Below are 15,428 nucleotides of genomic sequence, written 5' to 3' on the forward strand. Positions count from 1 at the left end.
TTAATGAAAGATATATCTTTAGACCAGCCTGTCTTGATATTGACTGTCTTAAACAGGCTTAACATTGTAAATGTAATTTTGAAAGAATTTTCACCATCTCCAATGCACATATAAAAGGCTTAGAACTGTTTTAACTGCCTAATAAAAAATATCCATGAGTTCACAGCAAATTTACAAATATGTTTCATCTAGTGAGTGCAGTGCTGCAAGTTCCTCCTTTCAAAAAATTTTACTAAAGACAGTATGCAAATAAAAATAGAAAAAAAAAGGTCAAAGCAAAGTGAGATATCTGAGCTGAATTTCAGAGCTTCTGTAAACATAATTTTCAGTGGTGGGAGTAATATTTTCTTGGTCACCCCTAGCTTGTGTTTGAGTGATAGAAAACAGAAATGTTCAGCATATTTAGTATTTCCTCTGCATGAAAACTGTGATAACTAACTGGATGTATTATATTCTTTGTTGGGTAGAATTGCATGTACCTCTTAGATTCAGTGAAGGTGGAGACAAAAAAATGTGTTAAAATAAATGGAAATAAGTTCTACAAGTGGCACTAGTATACAGGTTTATTCCTTAAATGACACATAGGAAAAGCATGCAAGAAAAATATTATTAAATTTATTCAAAATGAGGAAGATTTATTAGCACTTGATCAGGGAGATAAAACAATAGATAAAACAATATAAAGAATAGGTAGCAGTTTTCTCCCTCCTTTCTGTTCTTCACCGTCTGGAACTGGGTTCTCAATAACTATGGTCTTTAAGTGGTTGTAAACCTTTATCCACATACATGTAATGCAACTATTCTGGTTATTTTAGCTGACCCAATTTTTGAACATGCTTAGCAAATTTAATGTATTTTATGGTTCCTGGAAAATGTGTCAGATGTCAGTGGTATCACTTTACAAATCCATGAGTTTGCTGCAGGCAAGAACTCATCATCTTCTACTTGGTTTTGCAACAGTGTTGATGAGAGATTGGACTAGGCAGCAAAAATTGTTTGTTATAAAATTGAAAAGAGAAGAAGAATGTCGCAGCTGTGACCACATCAGAAAATAAACACCAAATCAGTGTGTTAAGTTGTAATGATTCAGGAATAACTGACAGTAAAACTGGTGTGATTTGGAAGTAGATCCCCAAGGCCCCTTGCTGTGTATATTGTGACGAGGACTGTGTGGGATATAGTCTTGGACAAGAAACACCCAGTGTTTAGGGAGGTTTCAGTAAATAAAACATTATAGTTAGAGGCAGCAGTGATAAAATGGACTCTCTGGAGCTGGACGCCTGTTTCTGTTAAGTGCAATTCTGAGGGAAAGGAAGCAGCCTCCCACAGCATGTGTTCAGCAGCATCATTTCCAATGAATGAAATGGTGGCTTTTGTACCACTGTATCACCTTCTAGCAGGTACAAAGGGCGCAAGGGGGGCTCCACACCCACTAGGTATAAACTGAGTAGGTGGACTTAAGTGTCTGGCTGAAACAGATTTGAAATGTTTGGTCGTAGGATCCTAACCTGCTTAGGTATTGCTGATAGTGATTGCTCTTTCCTACTCATAAGTCAAAAAGAAAAAGATTTAAACACATACATAAACCACTATAGGGAGCCAGTAGTGATCAAATATTTATAGACAATCTGGCTGTGCAAGTCCATTCTCCTCTGTTTTCAAGCTTCTGAGGGAAGCAGCAGTGTCTGGCATGCCACCTCTAGAGGAGTTGATGGGAGAAACATAGCAAGCTAATGTGAGCAGGTTGCGAGCCCCATGGGAGGATAATCTGGGAGACCCCTGTGCCCAGGCCCTGTGGCATGACCTTCACCACTGCCTCTGGCACATGCTGCCCCATCCACCAAGGTGAAAAAACACATGTGAGGGCTTCCCAAAGATTGCTGCCTCTAGTATGTAATAGCGCAGTGTGAAAAACAAAATCACAAAGACACCAAAGTCCTAACACACAACCCAAAACTGATCAAAGGCAAGGACAATGACTTTCCCAGGCTTACTATGGATGAATTTGACTCAATGTCGTCCTTTTTTATCTTGGTGAGGGAATACCAAACCAGATTTTCATTGTTGGTTGACTTTATCAGCTCTGACCTTAATGGACTGCATTTGAGCTTAATGCCATGCTTTAAATGTCAGGCCTTTTGAGGAGAGAAGCTTGTTTGTGGCACTACAAGCACCACTATTACAAGGTTGGCAGCACAAAGATAAGGAAACATATTCTGCAAAACTTTGCTGAAACTTTTAGCACGTTCTGTTTAAAATAAAGTCGCTCACTTTTCCAATACAATTCCAATAGTTTTTCACCTTTACAAATCCACATGTTTGTTTGAGGGCTAATCAGTAGTTTGCAGTCCAGCATGACATTCAGATTTGGTTTCCAATGGGCCTTCCCAAGAAGCCAAATTACAACAGCCAAACCTAGTTATTGTAATGCTCTCTAGTGTTGACTTGGATTATAGCATGTTACTTGTTCAGCTTCTCCAGCTGTATTAGGTGTCACTAAACCATTTCCACAGCACTTGCAAAATGCCATGAAGAAAACTTAGGTGGATCACTAACTCTAACCATATGAGAGGTCTGATTCACTTTTTAATTTGCTCAGTATTGAAAGATCAAACTGTGATAAGATCAAAAACCATGAAAATGATCAATAAAAAAAAATCCATACCTAGGAATTTACTTAAATATTGCATCCAGCACACTGGGCCTTTCTGTTTGCTTCACCAGCTCTTGCAGAGCTCCAGCATGAAGCCACAGCTGGTGATCTACTAGCTGGCTCATACTGTCTTTAAATTTTTGGATCCCATCTCAACCAGGGAGAGATCCAGTGGCCTGATTCCGGTTTGCTTAATGCAAAACCTTGTGAACACACTTTGCAGCCGTATTCACATTTCTGGCTAGGAAATAAATAGGGAAACAGAGCTAACAGCTACCAGACCATACTCTGTCTGCAGTCAAGCTGCAGGGAGCAGGTTGTAAGGCAGATGCATGCTTGGCATTAAACGTTAAATGCTTCTAGTGTGAACAAACCAACCCCTGCAAAATCCTTGCCATGCTAACTTAAGCAAATCTTCCCCTGTGAAATAAGTTATACCAATGACAGCCACTATTAGAGCAACAGAAGCCATGCTGATTACAAATCTTGCACCTGCCAATATTGAGACAACATGAAGCTGGCATATCTGAAACATTAGCAAGCTTTCTTATGCATGTTTAGTGCCTGGCACTAACACTCCTCATATCCAAATGTTATCTGATATAATATTATTAGTGTATGGGTGAAACAGCATGTAACATCAGTGGGTTTAATTTCTTTTGATCAGACTTCACTCCCTCCACTTCCTCTGAAACAAGCTGTTCATTTTCTTTCCATTCTAGCAGTATAAGGGTGCATCAACCACAGAGAGATGATTAGCTGTTCCTGTTAGCTTAAGCATGTCAGTCTAAATTGTGGTACTTTTCTGGTTTAGTTTCCTCAAAAGGCTACCACACTGTGCTTTGTTGCATGGCCATGCTCAACAGTTCTTAGAACCTGTTTTGCAAATGCTATTTGTGCCTGAGGTTGGCTCCATAAACTGCTGCTGCTTGAGCAGATGCTGCCTTTCTTCTTGACATCAAATACAGAAGCAAAAGCAGACAGAACTGTACCCTGTTCCAACTAATTCACACATAAATGCTTAATTCACTAGAGTAGGATGCCTATACATGTATCACTGAATGGTTTGGGTTGGAAGAGACCTTTAAAAGTCACCTTTTAAAAGTCACCTACTCCAACCACTGAATGTAATGAAAGGCTGCAATAAAGTCTCCCCAGATGCTTCAGGGGGTTGGAACTAGAGGATCTTTAAGGTCCTTCCAACCCAAACTATTCTGTCATTCTGTGATTCTAACTCTCTCATAGGTGTGGAGCTCCAGCTCTCTGATAATCTTTGTAACCCTCCTCTGGACTCACACAAGCAGGTCCACATTCCTCTTCTATTAGGAGCCCCAGAGCTGGATGCAGTTGCAGGTAGGGTCTCACGAGATCAGAGAAGACAGGGAGAATCACTTTCCTTGACCTGCTGGACACACTCCTTTTGATGCAGCCCAGCATATGGTTGACTTTTTGGGGTACTGAATATACATTTCTTGGCTCATGTCCAGTTTTTCATCCAACAGTACCTAGGATAGACACTGGTGGCTGCTTGGATCTAGGTGCAGGACCTTGCACTTGTCATTGTTGAAGTTCATGAGGTTTGTGTGGGCCCACTGCTCGAGCCTGTCAAATGTTGCATTTTCAAGAATGCTTAAGCAACATGAAAATACTTTTCAAAGGCAAATTTCGAAAAGTAGCATTTTAGGTAGTTACAAGAAGTATCTACCAAGGAGAGGATCTGGTTCAAGACATCCTAGGAACCTGAATGTGCACAACTTCATGGGACCTGATGAAATCCATCTTCAAGTCCTGAAGGAGCTGGCAAATGTAGCTGCTAAGCCACTGGCCATCATATTTGAAAAATCATGGCAGTCAGGTGAAGATCCCGATGACTGGAAAAAGGGAAATATAACCCCCATTTTCAAGAAGGGAAAATGGATGACCCAGGGGATTATAGACCAGTCAGTCTCACCTCTGTGCCTGGCAAAATCTTGGAGCAGATTCTCCTGGAAGGTATGCTAGGGCACATGAAAAACAACAAGGTGTTTGGTGACAGCCAGCATGGCTTCACTAAGGGGAAATCCTGCCTGACCAATTTGGTGGTCTTCTATGATGGGGCTACGGAACTGATGGACAGGGGTGGAACAGTTGACGTCATCTACCTGGACTTGTGCAAAGCATTTGACACTGTCCCACATGACATCCTTGTCTCTAAATTGGAAATACATCAATTTGATAGGTGGACCACTTGGTGAATAAAGAACTGGCAGGATGGCCATGTGCAAAGAGTTGTGGTCAACGGCTCAGTGTCCAGATGGAGATCAGTAATGAGTGGTGTCCCTCAGGGATCGGTGTTGGGACCGGTCTTGTTCAACATCTTTGTCGCTGACGTGGACAGTGAGATTGAGTGCACCCTCAGCAAGTTTTCCAATGGCACCAAGCTGTGTGGTTTGGTTGATACACTGGAGGGAAGGAATGCCATTCAGAGGGACCTTGACACGCTTGTGAGGTGGGCTGATGCCAACCTCATGAAGTTTAACCATGCCAAGTGCAAGGTCCTACACCTGGGTCAGAGCAGTTCCAGGCACAGCTACAGGTTGGGCAGAGCAGAGATTCAGAGCAGCCCTGTGGAGAAGGACTTGGGAATGTTAGACAATGAGAAAATGAACATGAGCCCGCAGTGTGTGCTTACAGCCCAGAAAGCCAAGCGTATCCTGGGCTGCATCAAAAGGAGCGTGACCAGCAGGTTGAAGGAGGTGATCCTGCCCCACTACTCTGCTCTCATGAGACCCCACTTGGAGTATTGTGTGCAGTTCTGGTGTCCTCAACATAAAAAGGCCATGGAACTGTTGGAACAAGTCCAGAGGAGGGCCACGAGGATGATCAGGGGACTGGAGCACCTCCCATATGAAGACAGGCTGAGAAAGTTGGGGCTGTTCAGCCTGGAGAAGAGAGTGCTGCATGGAGACCTCATAGCAGCCTTCCAGTATCTGAAGGGGGCCTACAGGGATGCTGGGCAGGACTGTTCATTAAGGACTGTAGTGACAGAACAAGGGGTCATGGGTTGAAACTTAAACAGGGGAAGTTTAGCTTGGACAAAAGGAAGAAGTTCTTTACTGTAAGGGTGGTGAGTCACTGGAATGGGTTGCCCAGGGAAGCTGTGAATGCTCCATCCTTGGCAGTGTTCAAGGCAGAGTTGGACAGAGCCTTGGGTGATATGGTTTAGTGTGAGGGGTCCCTATCCATGGCAGTGGGGTCAGAACTTGATGATATTAAGGTCCTTTCCAACTAACTATTCTATGATTCTATGATTCTAAGTCAAGAAGCCTATGTATGTACCCTTTTTACTTAAGGTTTCTGTGCTGGAATTGCATTTCCTGTTTTTTCTTTTCTTCTAATGTGTGTGCAAGCCAGAATCATCAGGAAACTCAGCTTCAGCACTAGGTGTGTAAGAGCGGGATACTGGCTTACAACCATGCATAAAATCTTTCTTAGTCACTCTTATTCAAGATCTTTTTTGATGCTCTTAGCTGTAAGAATAAACAGTTATGTTCACCCCTTTCATTTTTTCACCCTGCAAGGTAGGAAGAAGTTGCTCACTTGCAAATGTTCTTGAGCACGTGGAGGTTACAAGTGAAACTACACAACCACAAAGCAAAGTGGAGTAAATAATCGCTGATTACTGAGATGTTTTCCACATACTCTCTCCCAGCATGTAGTACTGCTCCTTGCAAAGCAGACTATAATGTCTTTTTTTGCTACCTAAAAATAAACCGTTATTGTGAACCAATATCATGACAGTGAAACAAATCCCAACTATCTAAGAGGTGTAAAAAGCAGTTTTTGAGCCTGTAACTACAGGAGGCAGAGAGGTAATTTTTTTTTTCTGCCAGCAAGAAGCAGATCTTAAAATTCTTAAGATTTTACTGAAAACTGAAACTTCCCCTAATACATTAAATGAAAGTGTAAGTCTAAACACCCACAAATAAGACATATTCAGTTACAAACGACATATACATATATTTTTAGCACTCATGTACTTAGGAAGTGGCATACCTGAGAATATCTAGAGAGACTCTGGTAATGCAATACTTAATTATGTTTAAGTCCATTAAGGAACAGACACAATCTGACAAGAGGTCATGATTAGAAAGAAGTTTCTAACTGTTGCAGTGTATGCAGAAAGTTTACATTTCTTATTACATGTGCTGGACTGAAGAGAGCTTTTATCCATTGCTGCACTTCTTGTCAGACTCCTACAGCAAATCTTACATTAAACAAATTTCCTCTTAATCTGATTTCCATTTTCAGGTATAGTTCTATTACCAACCTGCCCATGTCTAAAACAGAATTCCTGTTATTTGGCTTTAGCATCCCTTGTAGTAAAAGAATGCTACACAGAGTGAAGTTAGCTACTGGGCTCTATATCAGATATTTTAGTAGATGTGGACACTATTTAAAACACAAAAAATTTCCAGACTTGGCAGGGACAAAGGATATTTCTGAGTCCTAAACGTGCATGATGATTACTCACATGCACCTAAGCACAGGTTTGCAAACCGCATAACAGGATGATGAATACAGCTTTTTCAGCATATTTTCTGGAGACCAACATGAGTTTCTTGTGAAATAAAATGTCACTTTTTTTTTGTTAAATTAGCTGTGAAAAATACCACATTCATAGCCAAGATGCCCAGCATACATGAAAGGAAAAGCTAGTTCTAGCTGCTGAAAATTATCTTCCCTGACACATTGCACCAAATATTGCTGGTTTTCAGTTGCTCACATTCCTAAAACCACACAGACTCTTTCGCAGTGGAATATATAAAAACGGGAAAAAAAAAGTTTCAGTGTCCAAAATGCAAAATAATGCTAAGATTATTTCCAAAATATTAAGAAATAGTGGAAAAAAACTCCATAGCCTGGAAAGATATTTTCACTTTCTTCAGGAAGTACTTGATAGATGGAGAGGTTCCGTAAGCAAGAATTTAATCAACCTGATACAGTTAAAAATCCTAAAATTGGATTTCATAAAATACCTGAAAGAAACTAACAATGCAAAAGATTTGTCTGAAAAAGAAAAGTTTATTTGAAAAACACTCAACAACTATTATTAAGGAATTATGCCTATGTTAACTTATTTACATATACAATATATGTACATATGCAGAATGGTAATATGAATTGTGCATTACTATAATAAATCCACAGAACTATGTATTGTACAAAAACTTTTCATATATAATGCAGTCTTCTTTTTTTTTTGTCTGAAATTGCCTAAAAATTAAGCATATGTAAGACGTTTTCTCAATGAATTGCTAGTAATTTCCTGTAGACACTGTTGTTCACATGAGTAGAGCATGTACCCCTTCTACTACTGGTAGACATTGACTGGCCACTGCTGTTACTGCTGTTATGATCAAGTGTCTCTTTACAATTGAAGAGACTGAAAAGTTGTCTCTGATACTGAGAAGAAGCATAGTAGTAAATGAAGGGGTCAATGCAACAGCTAATGCTGCTGATACAAACACAGAGTAGATAGGCAAAGTAGAGATATTCTAAGCTGTTGTCATAAGAAAAATTGATATAATGAATTAATAGGAGAATATTTGTTGGTCCAAAGCAAATAACAAAAACAGAAAAAACAGCCACACACAAGAGCAAGGCACGTGTCTTCTTGTTTTGTTTTGTAACAAGAGTAGAGGAACTAAGACATCGAATGATACACACATAACAGACAGTAGAGATTATAAATGGCACTACAAAAAACACAGAAGAAAAGATGGAGAAGAAGTGGAGGTAATAGCCATGAAGCTCAGATTCTCTTAGCACATCGTGGCAAGTAGTTATATTTAGCTTGGGTATCTCCATTGTTTGTTCTCTAATGAGAAAAGGTATAACCCCACTTATGGCTACAAGCCATATGATGAGACAAATCAGTGAGGCACGTGTTAATGTACGCCACCCAAGAGACTGCATGGGATACACCACTGCTAAGAAGCGATCAAAGCTTATGCTTGTCATAAGCATTATTGAACAGTACATATTACAGTAGAAGGCAGCAGTGACGAAACGGCACATTTCGGGTCCAAAAGCCCAGTCATTTCCAGAAAAGTGATAAGCAATCTTAAAAGGAAGCACGCTTACAAACAGGACATCTGCAAGCGCCAAATTCAGCATGTATATCACAGCTGGCTTTTCAATTTTCATTTTTTTCAGAAACACGAGTATTGCTGTAATGTTCAGGGGGAGACTCAGCACAAGCACTATGGTGTAAACTGAAGGAACAAAACGCGTCAGCCATGGACTAGTGAGGTATCTTGCTGTTTGCACTGACACTATTCGCTGGTCATGTATGAATGATCTGGTATGGTTGGTGGCTCCTGATCCAGCTTCCAAGTCATTTTCACTATCACCTTCAGTAGGTATGTGGTCATCCTGGTGACTTACAACGGAGATCATGAAACTTCTGATCTGTAGTGTGCTGCTGTTATACAGGGAGGCTGAAAAATAAGAAATTATTAAGATTAATAAGCAAATATTTACATCCTATGGGGAAGCAAAAACATCTTTGAAAAGGAAAGCTAAGATATATTAGCAATACAAAACAATGAGGTTAATTCCTGATGAAAAGTGCAGACTGCCCACAGATGTTAGTCCTTTTTATTTTAACTTCTGTTACAAGTTTGGGTAAGATGTCCTCCTCCTTTGCCTTCTGCCTCTTGGGCTGGAAGCTTTTATGGGAGGTACTCTGCCTAACAAATACTGAATATTTCTGTGGGCTCTGGAGACATCTTACTCAACACGACAGCTCATAAAGACAGGTGGCAGACATCTTCATGCAGTTTTCAAGGCAGGTGTGGTTCAAACTTTTGCTTGTACGAAGACTGCATTGAAGCACTTCCCCAGTTCTACTTAACCTACCCCACAGCACATATCTGGTGTGCCGTTGGAGCACTTTTGAAACCTGCCACTAGTGTGCCCTCTACAGCACGGTCTTTGCAGCATGGTCGTTGGCCGAGTCTGAGAAAAGAAAGGTGTCAGGATAGGGTATCTCTGCTTTCTGAATATAGCTGTAATGGGTTAGGAATTTGGCATTACAAAGTGTGGGAAGTGTGGTATGGGTTTATTTCTGGAAAAAAAAAAAAGGACAAAAATACCCAACCAATCAACACCAAAAAACAATACAAAAAAAAAACCCAATCAAAAGATCTACTTTGGACATTATTTCAGAAAAGTTGTTTGGATGGAGTCTTATTTTGGAAGACAGCTGTTTTTCACATCAGCTTAATCTAGTTGGGCAAAGAATAATTCAAACATATTATGGGCAGACAGAAGTGAGAGAGTTATTACTATTTAATCACTCATGTGCATAGCTGCGCAACTGATCCTTTGTTGAATCCTAGACAACTAAAACAAAAAAGAAGGTGTGTTAGTTTAAATCAGTGAGCTGAAAGTACATTGGCATGATTCACCTAACATGCTCGTTGCAAGCAATTGTTTTTTCTACAGTAATTCAAACACTGTTTTTAATGCATCTGAAAGAGGCAGAGGGCAAAGAGAGGAGTGGCTGAAGCTTTAAGAAGGTACCTCCATCTGTGTGCAGGCTGTGTGGGAAGGGCCCAGCCCAGCTTGAGTTTTGATGAAATTCAAACTTGAACATGGGGTGATGGGTCGTAGGGAAATTTGGGGATTTTTTACAGCAGCATTCAGGGGGCAGAGGGGACAAAAGAGAGATAATGTTTTTTGTATGCAGTGACTAGATTGCAACCACTGCAGGCCAGAAAAAGGATGTTGGATGAGAATTTCAGCCCAGACACCTGTTGCATAGACTGTAGTAGGAACAATTTAGCACTTTTCCTGAAATACAAATGCACAGAAGTATGGTGAGAGTCAGTATTTGCACAGAAGGGCACTAAACCAATTTATACAAGGGGCTATCCTGCTGTCTAAAAAAGAACACTAGTACAATGTAAAACTATAGATCCTTAATCTTACTTCAAAAATTAGTCCAAGCAGGCAGATGGCTCAGGGAATCAGCTCCCAGTTTGGCAGTTCAGGTTCAGCACAAGTTTTAATTTACTGCCAAGATTACCTGTGTATGATGTGGTAACAGAGGTGCTTCCAGTAAGCACCTCTCATATCCCCATGTACCTGAACTTCGAACCAATCAGCATCACTGAGCCTTCATGATTGAGGTTAAGAAACTCAATGCGAAAGTCCTTGGTGGTAATCTGACCCACTTCTTGTCAGTGACTCCTAATTTAGAATAGTATGACAATATGCTAAAGGGAAAAAATGATTGGGCTAGTTCCCTTTTATTGATTACTTACCTTTGTCTTAACTATTGCCTATAATTACTTGAAAATTGATAATAATTTTAACTATGTCCTGAATTCTTAGAGCTACCTTATTCATAACTTTTTTTAGATGAAAGGATTCAGAGTCTGCATTACTCAATATCAAACTTCTCTGTAAGTAGAACCCTATTACAACAGTTCAGGACAAAAATATCATAAATAATTTTAGTTTAATTAAAATTATCTGGTTTAACTTAGTGAAAACTATGTATTATTTGTAGAAGCAGACTTCCTAAGTTCAGAGTTGAAGTCAACCTTGATGCTGTTAAGAACACCTCCATGCTGTGTCCCTTGCTCACTCCATGTCTCCACCTTGAACTTTGATGACATGAAGTACCACTTGGAAGCCATCTCTATGGAAAAATGCAGCAAGACCTCAAACTTGCAATTTTTTTGCCACTTCATGCTACAGAGAGTGGGAATTTAAATTTGCTTGATGAAATTCAATTTCATTTTAATTTTAAAAAATGATAGTCACAGATCAGTTCTTTTCCTTTGCAAAGCTGCCTGTTTGTATGACACAGCATCTGCGTATTAGAAAAAAATACCAGTGCAATTCATGCTTTTTGAAATGGAAAGGAAGACGGTTACTGCCCTGAGGTTCTGAATGCCTTTTGTGTTAGTGTTTATTTGAAAAAGCTGATGATCAGAGGTTTATACACAGAAAGGAAGAGGGTGAAATGATATCATGTAACTTAAAAAGATACTAGTGAATCTTGACAGTAAACATTAAGGTCAGTAATGGGAAACAAGCATTACCTGTCAGCAGGGATAGTACAAAGCAGCCAATACAGTAGCTCTACAGGAAAGATTTGATGTGGCTCTGACACAGCCACAATTACACTAGAATCTGTCAGATGTTCTTTTCTAGCTGTTTTAAAGCTGTAGATTCCATTTGTCTACAACATACTTCACTACAGCTGAAGTAATTTTTAATAAAACAAACAATCTGTTAGAAAATCAGAGGTAAAGCTTGTATAATGATCATAAATATTCAAACAGTCATCCTGTTTTTGCTAGGCTGTCATCCAGTCCTTTTGGAAGAGGTCAAACCTGGTAATTACAATTTTTATGAGTAACTACTCTCATGGCTGATATGACAGAGTAAGCAGCTCTATCTACTTGTAACCTATAAAGAGGTACAAATGAATACGACAAAGCAACAAAGAAAGAGAGGGAGGGAGGGAGGGAGGAAGGAAGGGAGGAAGAAAGGGATAAAGCATCAAGGTTTTATCCTCATGGTGTGCAGTCAGGACACATGGAGTCTTTTCTTTGCTTCCAGTAGGGACTTTGAAAGGCAGAAATTACATAGAACGATACTCAGATACTTGCCTGAACTTTTCTGTTACTGCCTGTGGTCTTTGCACTGATTCTCCATCAAAAGTACAGAGAAAAAATGTAGAAAGCTCAGTAAGTCTGGACTGTTTAACAATCTATACTGTGCTGTTTTCCATCGAGTATTACGTACTGTTTATCGCATGATCAGCGTGTGCATATTCTGCTTACCCTGAGAGACACTGCCTTTTCTTTTTTTCTTTTACACAGACCTATGTCATAAATTTCTATTTTCACAGGCAAGGTGCTACTGCACATACTGTTCTGGGAAAAGAGAAGTAGAGAACAAAAAATATAATGGCTTCAACCAACCATAAAAAGCATTCTTGAGCTCCAGAAGAAAATGTTGAAGTATTTCTGTAGAGTCACAAATCTGGACAGGATGTTTACACACCAGCAGTGTTCATGTCCCAAGGGATATCTTTGTGACGTGGAAAACTAGAAAGTAGGCTCCTACTCAGACCAATTAAATATGTGCTGCTGGACAACAATTAATATAATTTTTGGGTATTACTGCTGACACCTGCACCCATACCGCTGGGTGCAAAAAAGTAACAAAAAGTTGGTTTCTCTTATCTCTCCTGTGTATAATCTACAATGATAGATTTGGAATCTGAATTACTCATTGGCCCATAAATAGGTACTTGCAAGCAGAATGTGAATTGCATGCCAGGCATATTTATAAACAAGGTAAATCACAACTTTGTAGGGCAGTTAACAATTATTTCCTTTTACAAAAATATACACTGGATGTCTTCTTTAGCCCACATCTCTGTTTAAACAGAATTTGTTACTGTATTACACGAGTAATGTAACAATTTGAATATATTTTCCTAAAGTGTTGTTTTCTTGCAACCCCAGATGGATCCAGGGTCTCACCAGTTAGAGCACTGCTGTTGCCATTAGCTCTGTTTCTAATGGAGCATCAAAGATGGTCACCTGCCTGGGGTGGATACTCTGAACTACTTTTTGCTGATGGATTTTACAAACTTTGTGTTGCCTACAAATTCAGCTGTCAGTGCATCTCCTGAAGTTGTGAACGGAAGGCAATGCCATTGTTTTGAGGAAGTCCACCAGCACGTCCCGCCAGGCTGGTCACTTCCATAGTAACTTGCTATTGCCTGGTCACCTCCTTAGCCATGGGACAACTGTAAACCATTCTTCACCATCAGTAACCTTATCCGTGTCATTGCATTTTCACAGATCTATGTATTTTAGATCTGTGACATGTCCTTTATTCAAAATACAGTTCTCAAAAACCAGCCGCCTCACTTTGCTTTAGTCAGGGCAACTTCCTATCTCAGCCTGTTCCCTCGCCGCTGCTCTTGAGAACCAAGCTAGCGCAGCGTTCCACAGCTCCGAAGCAAGATCGCTCCTAAGTACTGATTCAAACTTCAAAGCGGGAGCCCCCTGACCAGGCCAGCGATGCCGTGCGTTTCGTGTATTTCCCTCTGCCAAGCCGCGCTGCCCCGGCCCCGCTGCCAAGGCAAACACCGCCCTGCCGGGCTCCTCGCTCTGCTCCCTCTTCCCGGGGGCCCTCACCTAGGACGGGAGGGTTCGGGCCCGCAGGGTGGAGGCCCGGCGGCCTCACTCGGTCCTCCCCGGCCCTCCCCTGCCCTTCGGCGCGTTCCCCAGCAGCTCCCCGCTCGGGGAGGCGACTCACCGCGGCTGTCGGCGGCGGCGGGCGGGCACCACAGGACGGCCAGCGCGCAGAGCAGCGCGGACAGCGCCCGCGGCCCCATGGCCACTGGGTTCGGGGGGGGGCCGGGCTGCAAGGATCTCCCTCCGTCTGTTCTTCCAGCACAAGGGGAAGGCGAGCGCAGCCGACGCGCGGCGGGCAGCAACCGGCAGGAGGCTGCGGCTGGTGAAGAGCCACCCCGGGGCGGCCGGGCCTCCCTCCGGCCACAGGGGAGGGGGGAGCGCCTCCTACCGCTCCGCGCCGGCAGAGGGGGCGCTTAGCGCCGCACCCGAACCGCCCACCGTGGAGCAGGGGCAGAGCCGGGCCCCGGGACACCGGGAGGGGAGGGCAGAGCACACCGGACCCTGCGCTGCAGCGGGGAGCGGCGGCACCCAGCGGAGAAACGGGGAGGGGCAGTGTGGTCTGGCTGGGTGAGGGGACAGAAGGAGCGGAACAGGGGCTGTTCTCAAGGAGCTGTTCTAAGCCAAGTTTGCCAGGTTCAGTTTGTGATACCCACAGGTTACAGTTACAGGGCCAGCTGAAGTATCTTCATTACTCGATTGAAATACCACATTCAGAAAATCTCAGTAATACACAGATCTGCTTTGTATAAACAGTACCAAAGTTTGCTTGTAGTGGATGGGTGCATGCTCTAGAAATACAGGACAACCTAAAACCCATGCATGACCTGGGTTTGCAGTCCTCACATCTGTGCTGGCAAGATCGCTGCAGGGGTGGTGCCACTCCTGAGCTCCAGTGGTGTATGCCTCGGACTAGCATTTTGTTCTGTCCTTCGGAGCTGCTGATGACTCGGGAGCTGTTTGAAATTAATCATGTATGAAGGCTGGAGTGGAATACTTTGCAGCTAGTATTCCAGCTCTTTTCTTTGAAAATACTTATTCCAGGATATGGTGCTCCATCCTCAACCATATAGTGCTCTGTTTACAGCAACAAAGAAAAAAGAAAATGGGTGGGGGTGTCCATTTAGAAGTTGGTCCTATTTATGGAATGCCTTTATTACTGAAGAAATGCTGCATTTTGCTCTTAACAAAGTAAAAACAATAGAAAATAAGTACTCTTGATTCCAAATACCAATTCCCAGTAATTTATGATGTTCCACAATCCTATCACTTGCTATGTTATAGCACTGTTAGAGCTGGCTCCAATTTGTGTAGAGCAAAGGCAAGTAATAAATACAAGTTTAACAGCTGGCCAGCCTTTCTACAGCTCTGTCATCCCAAACACCAGGGAACCCCCACAAAACACCTTATACTTCATCATTAACTAATTCTCTTCATCTATTTAGAAAATACCTTAATAAAAGATCATTTTTTTCCCCCCATCTATTTGGAAGGAGCAAGTGAAGCTGCTACTGGGCATTCCTGTGGTCTCATGGCTCTATAAACATACCCAAAGGTAACAC

The 15,428-nt window shown here is 41.8% G+C and overlaps 1 protein-coding gene and 1 long non-coding RNA gene across 2 annotated transcripts in view; one reads left to right on the forward strand and one right to left on the reverse strand.

Moving 5' to 3' along the window:
- LOC117437954 (uncharacterized) overlaps window positions 1–13,522 on the forward strand; it is a 30,146-nt gene extending 16,624 nt beyond the window's left edge. Inside the window, exons 3-4 of the long non-coding RNA XR_004550581.1 lie at window positions 8,852–8,947; window positions 13,189–13,522. This is a non-coding gene — a long non-coding RNA (uncharacterized lncRNA). The remainder of the gene's footprint in view (window positions 1–8,851; window positions 8,948–13,188) is intronic.
- Window positions 7,698–14,250, reverse strand: F2R (coagulation factor II thrombin receptor). Its single transcript, XM_034073008.1, has 2 exons — window positions 13,991–14,250; window positions 7,698–9,135 (listed from the first exon to the last, which is right to left on the reverse strand). Exons 1-2 carry the CDS (start codon window positions 14,067–14,069, stop codon window positions 7,940–7,942), a joined length of 1,275 nt encoding a protein of 424 aa, XP_033928899.1. The 5' UTR covers window positions 14,070–14,250; the 3' UTR covers window positions 7,698–7,939.
- Between the last annotated feature and the right edge of the window lie 1,178 nt (window positions 14,251–15,428).

The sequence above is a fragment of the Melopsittacus undulatus genome, chromosome Z, assembly GCF_012275295.1.
Source record: "Melopsittacus undulatus isolate bMelUnd1 chromosome Z, bMelUnd1.mat.Z, whole genome shotgun sequence".
Classification (NCBI taxonomy): Eukaryota; Metazoa; Chordata; class Aves; order Psittaciformes; family Psittaculidae; genus Melopsittacus; species Melopsittacus undulatus.